This window comes from Zosterops lateralis (assembly GCF_965231275.1).
Source record: "Zosterops lateralis genome assembly, chromosome: 11".
Lineage (NCBI taxonomy): Eukaryota > Metazoa > Chordata > Aves > Passeriformes > Zosteropidae > Zosterops > Zosterops lateralis.
Window position 1 is genome coordinate 20,387,133 of NC_139771.1, and position 20,138 is coordinate 20,407,270.

General features: G+C 43.6%; 1 protein-coding gene across 2 annotated transcripts in view; it reads left to right on the top strand.

The window, feature by feature from the left end:
* The window catches only part of LOC310913719 (contactin-4), a 276,613-nt gene that overhangs the window by 189,489 nt on the left and 66,986 nt on the right, over nt 1-20,138 (top strand). For both annotated transcript variants that reach the window (XM_083869370.1, XM_083869371.1), the window contains one exon: nt 16,913-17,116. In XM_083869370.1, coding sequence (XP_083725496.1) covers nt 16,913-17,116 — 204 coding nt within the window. The remainder of the gene's footprint in view (nt 1-16,912; nt 17,117-20,138) is intronic.

Genomic DNA, 20,138 nt, shown 5'->3' on the forward strand with positions numbered 1-20,138 from the left:
AAACAGACTGGATATTTCTGAGATTTAGAACTATGAAAAATGTGTTGTACCAAACCCATGTGGGGTATTTTTAGATGGTTGGCTTTAAGGCATTTATGGCATTGTGTGGCAAAAACTGATAGGCCAGAACTCCCTTATAATGAGTTGTAATTAGGAAATAGTTTGGCTTCTGATTGTGATGGTGTGAATTTTAACATCTGTCCAGTCTCACCCTTCTCATGACACTGAAAATGGAATAAAAATCTTTAAAACGCCTCTCAGGAGCCCCATCTCTGGGTCAGAAAAAGAGTTTTTCTGACAAATTATAAACTTCAGAGGTGAACTGATGGAAACTAAAGCAATGTGTTCATGTCCTGAAGACATGACCAAGATCTCCTTGTGAAGTCTTTCTGTTTTGTGGCCTGGGTGTGTCTCTTGCTAAAAAATTGAAGTTTGCTGATAAAGCTGCTTTTGTGCATCATCTTTTCATTATTTTCTCTTTTTCAAACACTACTGCCACTGTTTCTTGTGTCCTGGGTCCTCAGGATGTGTCCAGATCTCCCAAGGTGCTGTTTGATCAAAGAGGGTGCTATGAATGTTTAGAAAATACCAAACAATTATTTCATTTTAGCAGAGCCTTATTTCAATCGTGCCAATTTGTGTCTTCCTGAGCATGTGTGTTGCATTATTCTATTTAAAATGTGTTGGAGAGTGGGGTGGATCTGTCAGAATTCCTGCAGGATGCCCCTGGTGTGTCCCTCCCCAGCCACTGCAGCTGCTCACCCCATCAGGACATCAGAGCATCTTCCACAGGTCTGTGTCCCTTTTAAAGAGATTTGCAATCCTGCTTTGAGATCTGTCCAGCCTCATCAGCTGGATGGGAATTGCCCTGTGGTCCATGTTGGGCTGAGCTCAGACAGGAGGAGACAGAGGCTTGAGGAGCTTCTGGGCTCGAGTCTGACCAGCTGCCAGAGCTGCCCATGGGTTTGTCCCACTGGGACCCTTCTCTTTGTCCCACTGGGACTCTTCTCTTTATCCCACTTGGAGCCTTCCCAGCCTGCAGGGCTGACCCCACAGCCCTGAGGGTTGCAGGGATTGTGCACATTTGTCTCCTCAGCAAAGCCCTGCTCTGCTGTGGCTCAGAGTTCCCTGCTTGGTAAGAAATCCTCGCAGGGTGAGCAGCGTGTGTGGTGGGGCTGCAGCTGCTGGGAGCAGTGAGAAGGGGCTGTTCAGGTGGCTCAGGAGAAGGTTTGGTCTGAATTTATTTACTGGTGTCATGGTTTGAAAGCAAAGCAAGTGAGAGGCTCCAAGTCAAAAATATAATTTAATTAGAAGAAAAGTAAAAAAGGTAAAATAAAATAAAAGCGATAATACAAAGGAGCACTGCCAGAGTCAGAACACGCCCTGAGCAGGGTGGGGGGAGCAGTCCAGGTGAGGGGCTCTTCCTGAAGCAGTGATCCCACAGAAAGGTCTGGGAGCTCTGCTCCTCTGGGAATCCAGTGGCTCAGGGCTGCTTGTCCTGTCCCAAATCCCAGATTCTCTCCAGGTGGGAATGCTTGGCTCCTCCCCCTGGGCATTGGGAGCATCTCCCAATGGGATGAGGAGTCGTGCAGTGGCTCCTTGATGGCCCATTAAACAGAGAGAGCTCCTGGAGGGAGTTCCCTGTGAGTCCTGGGCAAGGCATTGATGGGCCATGAGCAGAAGAGCCCAAAGGAGGGGCCTGGGAAAACACTGCCCCACCTGGTTCCAACAGCTCATGGGGATGGGGATGGGATAAATACTTTGTGTACATCCTACACCACAACCCAGGACAACTGGTGATATAAAAAAATGGATTTCCAGAAGGTGCTGGTGCTATTTCCAGCTTTGGTTCAATAAGAGGGACAGAGCTTGGTGTGCTGACTGGGAGGTGAGAACATTTCTGGTAATAATTTCCCTCGATCATTTGGGTGAGAGATGAACTTCCCCCATGACCTGCTCTACTGCAGCCAGAAAATTATCCTAATTGTAGCCAGAAACACAGTTAGTCTGAACTGACTCTATCACAACTCTGTAACCCAGCTGGGCTGGTGGTGCTGGGCTTGTTGTTTCCTGGCTTGCACAGAAAGTGTTTGCAGGAAACTCAGAGCAGGTTAATCCAGAGCACTTGTTTTGCAGGAATTAATCTGCTCTCTGGCAATGTTTTCTGTCACTTTTCCTCCCTCCCAAGGTTAGAAATAAGATGAGTTTTGGAAGTCATAACTACAAATTAATGCTTTTTGGGTGGTTTGTTTTTCCTCCTGCTCAGAGAAGGCAGAGGGAGGTTCAGGAGGAATATCCGGTGTCAGGGGAAGCCTCATCCCCAGGGCCTTGGGGGTGCTGGCAAAGCAGAGCTGTAGGGATCAGCCCCTTCCAGCCCAACACTCAAAGTGTTTGTGGTGCAACAGGAAAAAAAATCTACAGTTTAGAGGTGAAAAATAATCCAAGCTCTTTGGAAGCTCCAGTGGTAATAAGAGGAGAAAACACAATTACTTATTTCAGAATCTGATTAGGGCAGTGAACCCAACTTCATCATCCTTGTAAAAACTGCTTGATGGCATTAATGACCTGAAATACAGGACTAACTGTGGGATTCTGCTTTTTTACTTCAGTTTCATATGTGCATTAAAAATGAAATCTGAAAAAAAATAATAATTAAAAAAAAGCAAAACTATTCAATCTGAGAGCTGCTGCTGCTTTGCTGATGAGGGTATTCACTGGAGGAGTAGAAGCCTGGAAAAAACATCCTGGCCAGGTGCTGAAGAAAAATTAGGAGTAAATTAGATTAAATTCTAGTAAATTAGAAAGGATTATTTCCTGTCAGCCATTGTGTCGCTGGTTCAAAAATTGTGACTTTATTAAGCAGATGCTGATCAGCCTCCAGACCATTAACCTTTCAACTGTGGCTCACTCCAATACTTTACCACTTGGAAATATCCATTTTTGAGGAGCTGTCAGCTACAAGTGGAGTGATGTTGGCCTACATGCATTAGTTGTTGAGGCTTTCTTTTTATTTTTCCTTGTTAATGATGCCCAATAAGGAGCTTCCCGCTGCTCCAACGTTACAGAAAAAATTCATCCCAGAAAATGAGTCCAAATGATGAACAAATCCTTTCAGCCTCAACAAATGGGCTGTGTACAGCTCACACAGAACAATCTGGGCATTGCCCTGCCTCGTGTCCCAATTTTTGGGTTTGAAATGAGCTGGAAATTCGAGCACAGGGATCTCAGCTGCCCCCCAGACCCCAAATGGAGATGGAATGTGCTCCATGCAGCGGGGAGCCGCTGTTTGTCAGGTCACTGCCTTGTGCTGGTACATTCTGTTAAGCAGCATAATGATGTGATGGCCTCCTCTGATGAAGTGCATGCTGAGTGCTGGAGATTTGGAAAATAAATGTTCATCTGCGGCTCGGGAAGTGGCCGGGCTCGGAAAGCGGAATAAATGCGAATCAAACATTTGCTTCTGTCGCGTTTTCTGCCCTTGCGGCGGTGGATTCCCAGCCCCCCGAGGCCACTCCTGCCATATTGATGACCCCTTTGTCTGTCAGAAGTTCCACTTCTTTTCCTCTCCTTTATTTTTTTTATTTTTTTTATTTCCTTCTCCATTTGTTCGGTAGAAACCTGCCTTTGTTGTTAGGATTTTTCTGAGATAATTACCCTGCGTGCGAAGGGTGTTATTCCTGCAGCTCGTTTAATCAAAAGCCCAACAATGGTCTTGTGTCCACCATTCCACACTGAAACTCCACAGAAGGAATCGTTGGAGAGTAAATATTGCTGTGGGAATGTGGCACTGGGGCCTGGGTAACAGCACGAGGAGCTCTTGGTGTTTAAGTGGACAAGAGGAAACTCAAAAATCCCACAGGTCTGTGTGTAGCTCAAGTTTGGCTTTGGTTTTGGTGCAGAACACCAGGGGCCTCAGCATGGCCTCAGCATGAACTGGGCAGTCCCCAGTGATGGGGTCACAGAAATGGGTTTGGACGTTGGAGGGGCATCAGAGAGTGTCTGTGGCTTCTTTGTTGAGACTCGTTCAGGATCCTCAGCCTGTCCCAGGATGAGTTCTAGGATCTGGAGACCAGGAGACAAAGCTCTCCTGGTTTATATTTTCAGAGCCCTGTGAGACCAACCATTGAATCATAGAATGGTTTGGGTGGGAATGGACCATCCAGTGCCATGGGCAGGGACACCTCCCACTGTCCCAAGTGTCCCCAAGCCCCAATGTCCAGCCTGGCCTTGGGCACTGCCAGGGATCCAGGGGTCTGCCATTGATCCAAGGAACAATTCCTGCCCAAAATCCCATCCATTCCCTTGGCCCATCCCCCTGGTGAACTGGCACCAGAGCAGAGCAGAGGGGAAGAATCCCCTGCCTTGACCACCTGGAGCATTTCCAGCCCAAACAGAAGAAACATCACCAAAACAGCCTTTGTTTTTCCATTCTGTTACATTTTTTCAAAGTGTACAACAGTGTTCAAGATAAGCTCTTAGTGGAAGTGTTTTCCTTCTGAGCAGCTCTGCAGGGGGAAACACCTTTCCTTGTTTGCTTTTTTTTGGTGTTGTTAATCAAATCTGGCAAGATACGTTTCTTGTCAAGATAAACTTAATTGAAACAAACAAACAAACAAACAAAAAGCTCCAAAATCCAAAGCAAAGTCTCGCTTGTGTTTCTCAGGGCTCTGAATCTAAGTTGTGTTCTAAAGGGGGGATATCCATGGGAAGTATTTGGAGGTCACTGTCCTTTTAACTTTATCTCCAAATTTGAAGATAAAATATTCTTTTGTGCCAAATAGTTCTTTTCACTTGACTTTGTGGGAGCTGAGTCGTTCTGCTGTCACTTTTATTAGATTTATTTGATAGCCAGGGCAGAGTTAGTTAATATTTTAACAACTACAGTTTTCAAATTCCTTCTAGCATCCCTGGCATTTCGTTGTGAGTCCAGAGGCCAAACAAATACAGTCCTGGAAAGGATTTTCTATTTGACAGGCTGGTAGCACACCCTTCCTCATGCAGAACAAACAGAGCTGGAAATCCTTCCCCTCCCTTCTCTGGGAAGATAAATGAACTTGTCTTTAGGATTTCTCTCTCCCCCCTCCCTGTGAGTTTCTGGTGGTTCATCTTTAGAAAGATCTATAACCACGTTCTCATGACATTTGCCTTGCAGCCCTCGAGGGAAAAGCCTGTGGAGATGGAGCTCCGCAAGTGCTGTGAGAAATGCTGAATGCACACAGAGGGCTGGAGAAAATGATCTCTCAGTTATTGGATAATGTGAATCCTGTGTTCTGGTCGTGTTCCCTGGTGGTGTGTCCTGTTCTGAGACCTCTCTGTGCTTTGCTCAGTCCACCCCTCACCACAGCTGGAGCACATTTATCCTCACTCCTAATCTGCTTCAGTAATCTGGGCAAGAGATAAACCAGCTGGTGGCTTTTCTAGATAACAAAGTGCTCATCTGGGCAGGTGGGAACCCACTGATCCTACAGGATGAGTCTTCTCCTGCCACTTGTTGGGATCCTCAAAATTCCAACTGACCCTGGAACTGACTCTCCCCAATAATTTCTCTCTCTGAACCTCAGTTCCTCAGTTCAGACAGTTTGTTCCTCTGCTCCTTTCTGACCTTCCTGGCCATCTGGGAGCTGTGTCCCCTTGAGTGAACAAAGGCAGGATTTCAAGGGAAATCAGTTTTCTGTTTGCAGCGCCCACGTTCTCAGTGCACTTGGAAAATTCCATCTTCTCAAAGAGGAGGAGATTCATCAAAGCTCAGTTGTTCCCATAATTCTTTCCTGTCTGATGCCATCACTGCTGATGGAAGCCCAGCCATGGATGGAAACACATCTGAGATGTTGACAGAGAATTATTCCCAAGTCTTTTCACAGCTTGGATTCATTCAGGTTTTCTCATTCTCTCCTGCCCTTTTTTTTTTTTTTTTTTCCTCCTGGCATCCAGGAGAACTTTTAGTTCTGTTGCACAGCTTAATCAAGTAGAACTAACTAAATTTGAGCAATTGACAGAGGAGATGGCAATTCTGATTCCATCTCAATCTCAGCTTTTTCGTGCTGCACGGGCAGTGGTGGAGTGTGGACACCAGAGGAGTTTGCAGAAAGCACTTCACTGACTCCAGAGCTGCTGGAACCACTCCTGGGCACAGGAATCACTAGTGGCTGCTCACTTTTTCTCTCCTTTTATTATTTTTACTATGATTTTTAAAGGGATGATGGACATTTCGTGGGCTGGGAGCGATGAGGATCTTTTTGTTTTTCAGGGTGGGATGAATGGTTTGAGCGATTTGTGCTGTAAATGATCCATCCCACAAATCATGTCTCATTTTCCTTCATGTTTGTACAGCCCCCGCCATGCAGTGCAAGGGGGAAGGGGAGCAAACCTGGGGAAAATCAGAACAGGGCAGGAGGAAAAAGATAATTATCAGACATTATTATACCATGATCAGTGAATGGAGCATTGCAGGAGTCCTGGAGCATTTAACGTCCTCACTCCACTACAGTAACTTTAATATTCAGCCTTTATTTTCCTGTTTCTTTCAGTGTGGGATGGCCAAAGCTTTTCAGAAATGTGAATTTTACAGAATCTTTATTCCCAATTCCCCCTTGCCAGGGCAGGTTGTCAAAGGGCTGAGCTCCCCCTGTTACTCTTTATTAAGGGATTGATGGTTTCTCCTCTTTCTCTCCTGTTTTAATGTCTTGGGAAGCCTTTGCTGCTTGGTCAGATTTGGTTCCAATTAGTGAGGAGCTCATTTAGAGAGGGGCACACACTGGTGGGCCCCGTGGCTGTAAAAGTTCCATTTCTCCAGGAAACCAAGCAAAAAATCTGCTCAGCTGGTTGGAAGTTGGTTCAGCTCTTTGTCAGAAAGGCTGCAGGGTTACTGAGCAGCCTGTCATGGATCACTCCCGAGGCTGGAGGGAAAATATGAGCAGGTAAATTCTCCCTTTGGGGCTGGGAAAAGCAAAAGAAAAAAAGGGCAGGGAAATATTTTTCCATTAGGGCCAGTCAGTGATGGATTTGATGTATTTGTTTGTGGTGTTGGGGTGGTGTTGGCAGACCTGGAGCATCAGGAGGTGTTTCAAACCTCCCTGGGCTGTGGGGCAGGTGTTAAACCTTGTTTTGAATTAATATTTCTGCTTGGAGGATGCAGGGAAGGACAGAGGGGGGGCTCAGTGCCCAAACAAACAGGAAAATGCCCCAGCAGGGTGGTGTCCCCATGATCTGGGGCTCCACAGCTCACATGGAATGTGGGAACACATGAAATTCCAGCAGGATTTCCCAGGAGGTGGATGCAGGGTGAGTGCTGGAGATGTTGTCATGGTTTGAAAGCAAAACGAGTGAGAGGCTCCAAGTCAGAAATACAATTTAATAAGAAGAAAGGTAAAAAGGTAAAATAAAATAAAATCAATGCAATAACACAAAGGAGCACTGCCAGAGTCAGAACACACCCTGAGCAGGGTGGGGGGAGCAGTCCAGGTGAGGGGCTCTTCCTGAAGCAGTGATCCCACAGAAAGGTCTGGGAGCTCTGCTCCTCTGGGAATCCAGTGGCTCAGGGCCGCTTGTCCTGTCCCAAATCCCAGATTCTCTCCAGGTGGGAATGCTTGGCTCCTCCCCCTGGGCATTGGGAGCATCTCCCAATGGGATGAGGAGTCGTGCAGTGGCTCCTTGATGGCCCATTAAACAGAGAGAGCTCCTGGAGGGAGTTCCCTGTGAGTCCTGGGCAAGGCATTGATGGGCCATGAGCAGAAGAGCCCAAAGGAGGGGCCTGGGAAAACACTGCCCCACCTGGTTCCAACAGCTCATGGGGATGGGGATGGGATAAATACTGTGTGCACATCCTACACCACAACCCAGGGCAGATGTCTGGGAGGTGCAGGAGACCATGAGGAGAGCAAAGGATGCAGCATCAAAAATACCTGAACCTGTCACCAGTTTTTCCCCTTAATAGTGGCTGCCACTGCCTTGTCCCCAAACAGCCGGAAAATTCCCATACCCAAAGTGTCAACCTCCAAAAGTGTTTTCCAGAGCAGGAACAGTTGGGCTCAAAAAGCCTTTGAGTGGTTGATCTCAGACCAAGATGAGAAAACAACCTCCAACTCCTGCAGTTTGTTTCCTGCTCCTGGAATTTGGGTCTGAGCAGCCTGGCAGCTTTTCTGCCCAAAAAAAAAGCCCTCAAAATTCATCCCAAATTTCCCTTCAGGTGTCTCTGTCCATCACAGGGAGTAGGTGAGTCACACTCTGGGTTTCTGTAATTCCTCTGTGTCTGGCTCCATGTGATGGAGATTATTACAGTTCAGCAAAAATGGGGTTCATTAAACTTAAAATCAGGCATATGAAACTCTCATTTAAATAAGAAGTGATTGAGAATGGTAACTTCCATTTAAAGTGCATCTCCCATCATTTATTTTTTATGCCCTGCCACAGTCACCGTCTAAATTATTAAAAGCAAGAAGTAAAAAGCTTCTCAGGAGATAGAAATGGATTAGATTAAAATTAATCTGACATAATCCTTTCCCTCAAACTGCTGATTCAGTTTGTGCACAAGTTTATCAACATATTTGAGGAGGAGGGATAAGGGATAAATTCTCCTCTAATTTGGGAGAGTTTTGGCTTTGATATTTCTGACAGCGCAGGGAACGCGCGGAGCTCCCTTAATTGAGAGATTTGTGAAATTACAAATATTTCCAACAGCACAAACGCCAAGCTCATGGTAGATTTACACTCATTTATCCACCTGAGGTGCCTCATTTTTGCTGAGATGGATTTTGAGGTGCAAAAAACCAGGGGATTGGTGAAGAACAAATATTGAGTTTAGACCCAGATTTTCAGCTGGCACTTGTCACTTGTCACCAGCAGGGTCAGAACCCCCCAACATTTCAATTTTTCTGCCCCAGGTGGGTGGTGTGGCCACAGCAGGAGATCTGGGATCTGTCACTGGAAGGGAAGAGGCTCAACCCTCCTCTAAAACCTCAGAAACAGAGAAATAATAAGGGACGTGGCGTTAATGGAGTTTTTATTTATCAGTGACAGCTAGTGGCATCTTTAAAAAGAAATCATCTGCGAGGCACTGGTGTGGTTTATTCCCTGTTTGGTTGCAGTCAGCACTAAATGAAGATTGAGATGGGATTGAGAGGGGGTCGGGTTGGCAGCCTTTGGCTGAGGATGAGTGAAATCTGTCTGACAGAGCCCAGTCAATAGCGTTTATTGGGAGCTGTAGCATCCTGTGATGTCTTTATGAGCTAAATTAGAGATCAGAGTGCTGCTCCCAGGCTCTGCTGAACCCTTTCCCTACAAATCCAGCTCTGCAAAGCCCTCGAAAGCAGCCAGGGGTGCAGAGGGTGTGGAGTGACCCAAACACAGCACCCAAATTTGGGGTTCCACATCCCCAGGTGCGCCTTCTGCTTTGTTCAAATCATCAGATCCTGTGGGATCCCCCATTTTTGTTGGAAAATCAATGGGGGTGTTGCTTTGGGCATTTTCTCTCAGCATTTTCTCCCAAAAATGCGACCATGATGTGTTTAAATCTAATAAATGTTGCCACACCATGATGATGTTTTTAGCTGGTAGAGATCAAAGCACTTTATCTAAACACTGATTATCCATCAGATAAATGAAGAGAATGTGAGTTTTGTTTGTTTTTTTTTTTTCCCTGTGTGCTACAGGCAAGTGCCCTCCAGGCCATACCCCCCTCAGGCTGTTTGGGCAGATATTTCAGCCTTGGAGTTGATCATAATTTTAATTCATTGCAGTAAGAAAATTCCTCTGCAACCTGCTTCTTTTTTTTTTTTTTTTTCTTTTTTTTTTTTTTTTTTTTCTTTTTTTTTTTTCTTTTAGGGGTTTGATTTAATCTCTTACAACTACAGATCAAAGGTAGGGAAAGCTGGTATTAAAGGATTAGCTGGGTCACATTGGAATATGTTTTAAAACAAGCCCAGGGACCTTTAGCTTTTCTGAAGCAAAAAAAAAGGATTTTTAGGCTAACTCCCTGTGACTTTAAACAGAAAACAAACTGATGGATTAAATCTGTGAGTCATTCCTTCAGGTGATGTGTGGAGCACTTTATGTAACACAAGCCTGGAGAAAATCAGCAGTGACTGAGTCTCTCCCAGCACAAACCCAGAGCCGAATTTAAATTCAGTGCAGACATCACTTGTTCACTTGCCCAGTTTCTCATATTTTTATTCTCTTTTGATGATTGGTTATAAGTAATTATCAGCTTCAGCCCAGCCTTTTTTTTTTATCTTTTTCTCTGGCTGATCTCTCCTGTTTCCCTGTGTCACAGGGTGTTTTTTCTCTGCCTGTCAAGTGAAGATGAGTCTTTCTTTGCAAAGATGTTGATGCCACTCTCTGCACCATATCAAGCCATTATTCCCTTTTTTATCACCAGAATTTCCTCATTAATGAAATGAATTTAGAGAGTGTCACCCAACTGGGGTGAGCCTGACTTCAAAAACTTCATTTGAAATGAGAAGGGTTTAAAAGTGGCATCAAATCCAATCCTGGTTCAGCATTTCCAGCCAACACCAAACCTGCTTCAGGAGGCATCAGAGTGATAAACCCAGCTCGGGTTGCTGGGTGGATTTTCTTTCCAAGCAAGACTGGCTGTAAATGTCTGTGAGACAAGATTTAAAAGCTTTTCAGACAAAAAAAAAAAAAAAATCAAGTTTCTCCCCAAAGCATCCAGGCTGTGCTGGATGGGAGGATGTCTGTGCCCAGCAGATGCTGATGGAATAGTTTTGGTATTTACCTGCAGTAAATGTCCCATCTCAGAAGGTTTTTCCATTCACAGATAAAGATTTGTGTTGATTTTTTTTGTCCTTTTGGGCTCGGATTGCCCGATGGCACAGCACAATCATCACCATCACTGTCAGTGTTCACTGGGGCTGGAACCTGCCTGGGAGAGATAAGGCAGCAAATATTTTATTGGTTTACAGATCCACGAGATACAGGAGTTATTGATTAGGCTGCAGGTAATGAACACCTCTTTGCCCTTTTAATTACCCACACCTGGGCACTCGAGGGGCTGGGAGGCAAAATCATCACTGAAAATTGCTGTGAGAATGAATCTAACCCAGAAATTGGGGAATTTGTGCATTTTTCTCCTCCTTATAAACTTCTGACAGCATTTCTCTCTCTTGCCTGAGTAACTGTGCCCTCGGATTTGGTGTAGCTGAGGGTTCATCCAAACGTGTTTTATTAACTTGGAGATTAATCTTGTTCATTATTTATCATTCTCTTTATTAAAACCTGCATTTTGAGGCCCAGAGCTGCAGTTGTGTGATGTAGCTGGGCAGCAGAGCTCACACTCAAAAGGAGAATTTCCAGGTGATACTTTTGTCCAGGGCTGATTTCCTTTAAATTCTTCTGCAATTATTTAAAACTGAGAGCTAAAAAAATTGATCCAGTGATGCTGGCAGGGCAATAGGCCCACAAAAAAAAAAAATTTAAAAAAAAAAAAAATAAATAAAGAGGCAGTGCATAATTTATATAGTTTTAACATTAAAATAAAACTGTGAAAGAGAAAAATGGCGAAAATTCCTCCAGGAATTGCAAAGGACTGGTGTGTGTGGAGAGGAGATGACCAAGGATTTGTCTTTCCCAAATAATTCCCTTTTTCCCTTTCCTCTGCCAGGCTCTTGTGGCACTTGGAGCCTTTTTTTTTCCTGCTCACATTTTGTGATTTCTGGGGCTGTGGGTGTTGATTGCTCAATCCAATCACAGGGAAATCTGGAATTAGGATATTTGAAATATGAACATTCCCCCTACAAGCAGCTGGCAGATTTTAATAAACAAGTTGAGAATACAGCTCAGGTTCACAGGACCTGCTTGAATCTGCTTTAAAAATGAAGATAAAACCATGGGAAAATAGGCAAAAATCACATGAAAAGGGCTCCAAATTAGCCAGGAGAAGTTTGTAATAAATCCCTCAAGGAATTAGAGCTTAATGTGTGATTAAAAAACCTCAATTTGCCTGTTGCTGCTGGTTCCTGGTGCTCCATGTTGGTGATTTTGGGAAACATTTCCATCAGCAGGAGCCACGCCGGGCTGTGTTAGAAGCGCCTGTTTGCACAGGAGTTACAAATTGCCTGTGGGATGTGAGCTGCCTGTCACTTCCAGAGCAATTAGAGAGGGAGACCTTATCAAAAGGAGCCCTGTCAGGTTGGAGGAGCCATAAATATTGCACCAGGATCTCTCAGGAAATCAAAGGCAGTTGGAGGGAGCGTTTATTTACATGTTGCTGCACAAGCAGATGAACTTAGAGATGCTCCAGCCTGTGCTGCTCCCTGGGCTGGATATTCCACGAGTCCCACGGGGTTTGAGAGAGGGAGAGGGAAAGAATCAGCCAGTTTTAAATGTTATAGAGCAATAATGGACTGATGCTCATACCCAGTTCTGTGTCATTTGGGCATCCATGGAAAGGCAGAGCTGCACCTTCAGATCTTCACTGTGATCCTCAGTTTTATGCAGCCAAATTAGCAGAGTTTGAAGGTGGTTTTGGGGGACATTTCAAGGTTTCTACTTCTAGAAATGGGGCAAAATTTATTCCTTCCTTTATTCCTTCCAGCATTCTGGAGGGATCCCAGCTCATGAGTTTGTTTCTGTCTCTGACCAGCCCTCCTGCTCTTGCCCAGCCTCCTGTGCTCTGCTTACCCAGGGCTTCCAACCCTTAAATATTATATAGAAATATATTTTAGATATCTTTAAATGTTACAGTGCAATAATGAACTGATACTCATATCCAGTTCTGCGTCATTTGGGCATCAATGGGAAGGCAGAGCTGCACCTTCAGATCTTTACTGTGTTTCTGATTTTATGCAGCCAAATTAACAGAGTTTGAAGGTGGTTTTGATGTTTCGCCCTCTAGAAATGCGGGAAAAAATTATTCCTTCCAGCATTTTGGAGGGATCCCAGCTCATGAGTTTGTTTCTGTCTTTGACCAGCCCTCCTGCTCTTGCCCAGCCTCCTGTGCCCTGCTCACCCAGGGCTTCCAGCCCTTAAATATTATATAGAAATATATTTTAGATATCTTTAAATGTTATAGAGCAATAATGGACTGATGCTCATATCCAGTTCTGTGTCATTTGGGCATCGATGGGAAGGCAGAGCTGCACCTTCAGATCTTTACTGTGAGCCTCAGTTTTATGCAGCCAAATTAACAGAGTTTGAAGGTGGTTTTGGGGGAGATTTCAATGTTTTTTCTTCTAGAAATGCGGAAAAATTTATTCTTTCCTTTATTCCTTCCATCATTCTGGAGGGATCCCAGCTCATGAGTTTGTTTCTGTCTCTGACCAGCCCTCCTGCTCTTGCCCAGCCTGCTGTGCTCTGCTCACCCAGGGCTTCCAGCCCTTAAATATTATATAGAAATATATTTTAGATATCTTTAAATGTCATAGAGCAATAATGGACTGCTGCTGACATCCAGTTCTGCGTCATTTGGGCATCAATGGGAAGGCAGAGCTGCACCTTCAGATCTTTACTGTGTTTCTGATTTTATGCAGCCAAATCAGTAGAGTTTGAAGGTGGTTTTGGGGGAGATTTCAATGTTTCTTCTTCTAGAAATGGGGCAATTTTTTTTCCTTCCAGCATTTTGGAGGGATCCCAGCTCATGAGTTTGTTTCTGTCTCTGACCAGCCCTCCTGCTCTTGCACAGCCTCCTGTGCTCTGCTTACCCAGGGTTCCAGCCTGGCCCTCAGCTCCAAGGACAGAATTATCCCAGACTTTTTAACTGAGGCAGAGCCTGCAGCAATTACAGGGTTGGAAAGTCTGGAAAATGGCAGCACAAGGGCTCTCGATGCCTCTCACCAGCAAAGAGATGAGAACTCCTCAAGCCAAAGGGATCATCAGCCCCCAAGCACAGAACCATGGAGCACAATGAAAACATTTGACCTGGAAATTAGAGGGGTTTTAGCAATTAAAGTGCTGCTGGCTGGAAGAGAAGAGCAGGAGTCACTTCTGGGATGTGATTATACTCCTGGGGGAGGATGGCAGGGACAGGGACTGATGCAGAAATTCCCTCCCCACTGTTTTTTTTTTTCTGTGGTCACTTCACCGTTTCCACAGAATTGCAGAGCTCAGGGTGAGCTGTGGTGGAAACCTTGTGTGTGAAGAGTCACTCCAATTTCAACTCCTCTGTGCAGCCCAGGGCAGGGAAGTTTATTTGCCTGGTGCTGGCAGCTTCTGGAGGAGCAAGATAATTGTTCACTGAGAATAAATTAAAAAAAATAAATAAATAAAAACAACAACCAAAAAAAAGAAAAAAAAAAAAAAAAACTAACAAACTTAACTACTTGCAGGAAATAACAAGCTGGCTGAGAAGTGGTACCTTGTTTGCTCTGAGAATCCTCTTGACATCAGCATGAGGTTCCTTCTAATGAGATGCACATTTGTAAATATGATGATTAGATATTCCCTCATAAACAGAATTACCATCTCCTCCTAAAAGTCTGAGCAGACATTTTCCAGTCCTGTTGTTACCAATAAATAAATAAAGGCCAAAAGGCTCCATTCAGCCTCTTCTGGCTGATGTGAGGAGGATGTTGAGGGCAGAATATATTTTCCAAAGTACCTAATGGTAGCTGAGGTCAATTAGAGCCACAACTCATTAGAGTATTGAAATAAGAATATGATTTTAGTATAATTAGTGTTCCCTTAGAAACCTGCAGTGGTCTTGTATCCACTTCAGGCTCTTGGAGTGAGTTTGGGCATTTGGCTCAGGCAGATCTAACAGGGTTAGGCTGCATTAACCTCCCTCACAGCCTCTGCAGCATCTCTCCCTCCTCCTTTACGGCTCAAATAACTTCCAGAGACGCCTTATAAAACACAGAGCCCCGTCTAATTAGTCACAGAGAAGATTACAGCTGCTTAATTTAGTGTTGGATTTTCTGCTGATTCAGAAAATTCCCCAGGAATAAAACATCCAGTGGGTGATAACGCCACTCGGCAGATCCTCCTCACAACTTGGCTTTAAGGGAGGGGAAAAAAAAAATTAATTAGGGAGGATGAAAGCAAAGCCATGGGCAGGCTGCAATGTTGGTGAGAGAAAGGTGAGATTCCTGTGAAAGGCATTTTATTCTGGATGGAGCTGGAGGAGTAGCAGGAATATCAGATCCGTGTTGGGGCTCAGGAGCGTCACAGCTGGAAATTTGCATTTGTTGTGACTCTTTTTTCTCTGGGCCTAAAAATATGAGCCAGACATAGGAAGGGTGATAAAAGGGGCAGCTTTGTGTAAGGATCCTCAGGTGGAAAGTGCTGAGGATGCACCCAGCTCATGATTTCTGTACAATTTTTAATGAATTCTGCAGATTAACGTATGTGACAAGAGCATCCCAGTTAGGAACCTGCCCAGTGAATTAATCCCCCCACTTCTGGTACCTTCTAAATTCTCTCCCTTCATTTGAGATCCAGGCCCTGTTTACAAAACGACTTCTCAAAATAGCAATTTTCAGCATTTGTAGTGATGCCTTTTTCTCTGGGCCTAAAAATGTGAGCCAGACACAGACAGGGTGATAAAAGGGGCAACTTTGTGTAAAGATCCTCAGGTGCACAAATTCCTCAGGTGGAAAACATTGAGGATACGCCCTGTTCATGATTTATGTACAATTTTTTTATGGATTCTGCAGATTGGCATATCTGACAAGAATGTCCCAATTAAGAACCTGCCCAGTGAATTAATCCTCCTAGTTCTAAATTCTAAATGAGATCCAGACCCTGTTTACAAAATTACGTCTCAAAAAATCAGTTTTCAGCCTTGGTTTCTAAGGAGAACCAAGCATAGGGATCCTGGAATTTGTTTTGTCCTTCTGCCGAGGAAAATGTTGAAGTTGAGCTGTGATAAAAAGCTACAAATGTATGTGTAGAGAACACAGAGAAGAAAAAACGGTAAAAACCAAAAGGGCATAGAGAATATAAAGATAAAAAGGTAAAAACCAAGTGGGTGTCAGAGAATATAGAGGAGGTAAAAAGGTGAAAACCAAAATGGCATCAGAGACTATAGAGAAGAAAAAAGGTAACCAAAATATTCTATATTTTATATTCTCTGATACCAAAAGGGCATCAGAGAATAAAGGGAAGATAAAAACATAAAAACCAAATGTGTATCAGAGAATAGAGAGAAGATAAAAAGGTAAAAACCAAAATGACATCGAAGACTATAGAGAAGATAAAAAGGTAAAAACCAAAAGGGCAACAGAGAATATAAAGATAAAAAGGTAAAAACCAAAACGGCATTGGAAACTATAGAGAAGAAAAAAAGATAAAAAACCAAATGGGTATCAGAGAATATAGAGAAGATAAAAAGGTAAAAAGCAAATGGGTATCAAAGAAAATAGAGAAGAACAAAAGGTAAAAACCAAAACCGCATTGGAGGCTATAGAGAAGAAAAAAAGGTAAGAACCAAAAGAGTATCAGAGAATACAGAACAGATAAAAAGGTGAAAACCAAATGTGTGTCAGAGACTATAGAGAAGAAAAAAAGGGTAAGAACCAAAAAAATATCAGAGAATATAGAGCCGATAAAAAGGTGAAAACCAAAACGGCATCAAAGAAAATAGAGAAAAAAAAAAAAGGTAAGAACCAAATGAGTATCAGAGAATACAGAACAGATAAAAAGGTGAAAAACCAAACGTGTATCAGAAACTATAGAGAAGAAAAAAAGGTAAGAACCAAAAAAATATCAGAAAATATAGAGCCGATAAAAAGGTGAAAACCAGAAGGGCATCAGAGATAATAGAAAAGAAAAAAAAAGTAAGAACCAAATGGGTATCAGAGAATATAGAGGAGGTAAAAAGGTAAAAACCAAAATGACATCGAAGACTATAGAGCCAATAAAAAGGTGAAACCCAAAAGGGCACCAGCAGCCCTGAGGCTCATTCCCTGGGCTGTGACATCTCCCATTTTCCCTGCTCACAGCTGGTCCCCTGTCCTTGCAGAGCTGACCTACGCCTGGATCTTCAACGAGTACCCCACGTTTGTGCACCAGGACAGCCGGCGCTTCGTGTCCCAGGAGACGGGGAACCTCTACATCGCCAAGGTGGAGACCTCGGACGTGGGCAACTACACCTGTGTGGTGACCAACACCGTGACCAACAGCAAAGTCCTGGGGCCACCAACGCCCCTCATGCTCAGGAATGATGGTAGGACCTTCCCAAGCTGCCCTCGGCGGCTTTGTCGCGGTTTTCGTGGTTGGGCGTTACCCAGAAATTCAAACGTGGCTTGAAATGTTTGTGTTGGAGTTAAGGGTTTTTCCCCCCATTCATGATTTTTGTCCTCATAGTGATGCTGGATGTGAAAAACGAGTTCTACTCTCTTCTAAAAATTTATAAGTTTAATAAAAAATAAAAATAGGTAATAGACAAAAATAGACAGTGACAATTAGGAGACAAAAAGGGCAAATGTTCCAGCTGGGGTGTCTCAGCAGAAAGCACACCCTTCTCTTTTAAATTACTGTGTTTTAAGGATTTTTATTTTACATATTAATACATATTAAAACATTCATTTCAGTTTTGAGTATCCCAAATCATATTATTTGATAGATTTATTTGTGAGTTGTTCCACTCTGTTTGGTAACATGGGTCTTGTCTGGTTTTATTTTGATAAAATAAACAGAAATTCAGCAGTTTTTCTGCAGGGCTATAAGGTGACAACCTCTTCCCTATAATTCTTGGCCTGGGGTCAGCTCAGATGTCACAAAGAAAAAACCCAATCTTTCCACTATTCACACTATTTCACACAATCAGAAAATACATTCATCACCTTTCTAAACTCTATTAACAAAACATAATACAGTACAATTCTAAATATAGTATTCATTCCAATATTTGCCAAAAGCCAACTATATAATATGTATTTATAACACTGGAGCTGTGGTTATAAAACTCATGAACAGCTAAAGTTGCTCTTCCCACCACTGGACCAACTCTCAGATTCAGGCAATAATTACAAAGAAAATAATTACAAAAGAAAAAAAAAACCAGTGGGAGTTGGCCAAAGACAGGAAACTAAATAGATTTTAGAGTCTGGATAAACCAGGTTTTTTCTCATTTTATGCAGCCCAAAAGTGAACAAAGGCACTTTGTTGTTTCGGGAACTGTTAGCTCAGCCTGTGTTTCCCAGCAGAATTAGGGCTATTTTTAGTGGTCTGTGGAATCATACAAAAAAAAAAGGGAGAAGAAAGCAAAAGAGGATTTCTAAATTTATACAGACAATTGATCTGTATCGTCGTCATTTTGGAGCAGATAAGAAAAAAAAACCGCATTTGCATGTTAATTTCCAATTAAAATTAATTAAAATGTCTCTGTTTAAAGGCTAACAGTTGGGACATTTGTTCCAGGAATAGAAATGCAATGTTAGCAACTTCTCCTGGAAGGAGATCCACTGTCACCTCGTGGGATTTGACAAAAAAAATTCCTTGCTTGGAAAATTCAGGCTCCTTTGCTGCATCAGGTTGACACAATCCCTGTGGCTGGAGTGGGAAATGCTGATGGTGATGAGGAATTGTCATAGCTGGACTGGGAAGGAGTGGAGGTGCTGCTTTTCCAGCTCTGCTCCAGGGAATTCTGAGGGAATTCTGTGTTCCTATAAACACAAAAGCAGCAAATCTGTCCCTCTGTGTCCACACAGTGAGTCATGGCCTGGATGACAAAAAGCAACATTTAAATTTGCCTCATGCCAAACAACTGCAGGGCTGAAATAATATTATTAAATAGCCCAATAATAGGAATTGGGGTTTGGAAACCTGCACTGGAAGAGCGACTTGGTTCAAGGGTGTGCAGTGATAGAAAAAGGGGAAATGGCTTTAAAGTGATGGGGCAGGGATAAATTGGGGAGGAATTGTTCCCTCTGAGGGTGGGGAAGCCCTGGCACAGCTGTGGCTGCCCCATCCCATCCAAAAAACCCTTCTGGGAGCATCCAGGTGTTGAGAGCTGCAATACTCCCCTTATTTCTCTTTAAAATGTGGCATTTTCCACACCAGGATTGGAACAGTAACAGCGGGAAAGGAGCAAAATAGTCCTGGAATAAAATTGCCCTCAGCAGCAGCTGGATGGGCCAATTAAACTGTAACGTTTCACAGGTGTTGGGAAATGCAGATCAAATCCTCAGACAAATCAGCCTCCCCCTGAATTCCTGGGATTTTCATCCCGAAGAACGTTTTAAAGCCTTGAAATTGGAAGAAAAATAGAAAAAGCCTGTGAAATGCCAACAGATGGAGCATCTGATGTGCCGTGACACTGGGAGTGCTCTCCAGGCCACAAACCCAGGCTTTGCTCTGGTCCTTTATTTCCTCCTCCCTCCCTGCCACCTGCACAGCCAAGTCAGATGTTAAATCACCCAGGAACAGCAGGAAAAAAATGAGGATTTTCTGCCTGGAAATGATCTTGGATTCGGGATGGAGATGTCTCAACTGCTCTGATGTTGCTCCTGTAAAAGGGAGACAGCAGAGCTCACTTTGTGCCCTGTGTCCATTCATGGGGATAGGCAGGGTGTTATTGCAGCAGGAGCTTTGGGGTTTTTCCAGGTGCAAATCCTGATTTTTCAGTGGTTGGAATTCACAGTGAGGCTGTGAGAGGCCAGAGCTGCAGGACTGAGAGGGGTGGTGGCTGTAGCTGATGTCCCACAGCCCCAAGGAAACATTCCCACCCCACTGGGAGATTTTATCCTCTTTCCTCCTTTATTTCACCTCTCCAGGCCCAGCCCAAGGCAAAGAAATGGGAATAAATAAAAATTGAGTGAAGAGAAAGGTGGAAAAGATCTCCAAAAGTTCTCTCAGCTGCTGCTTTGGAGACCACAGGGGAGTTCTTGGCTTGATTGGAACTCACTCAGCAAATATTTAGCACAGATTTTAGAGACATTTAGGCAAGATTACAAAAATTTGGCAGAAATTTAGGCAAGATTGCAAAGACTTGGCAGGTCCCAGTTGGGAAAAGAGGATTTTGAACTTTTGGAGGGTGGAGAGGGCTAATGAGTGATGTGCCACGTAATTTTTATTTTATGGTTTGTAAATGCTGGAATGTCACCACGGAATCACAGATTTCCTGTTTCATGCGTGGGGCAGGACATGAATATGGGGAGAATATCCCCATAATAATTTTTAAAAATGCATTGAATTTTGACAACTGAGGCCGTGCAGCAGCTACTTTATTGAATATTTATTTTTAA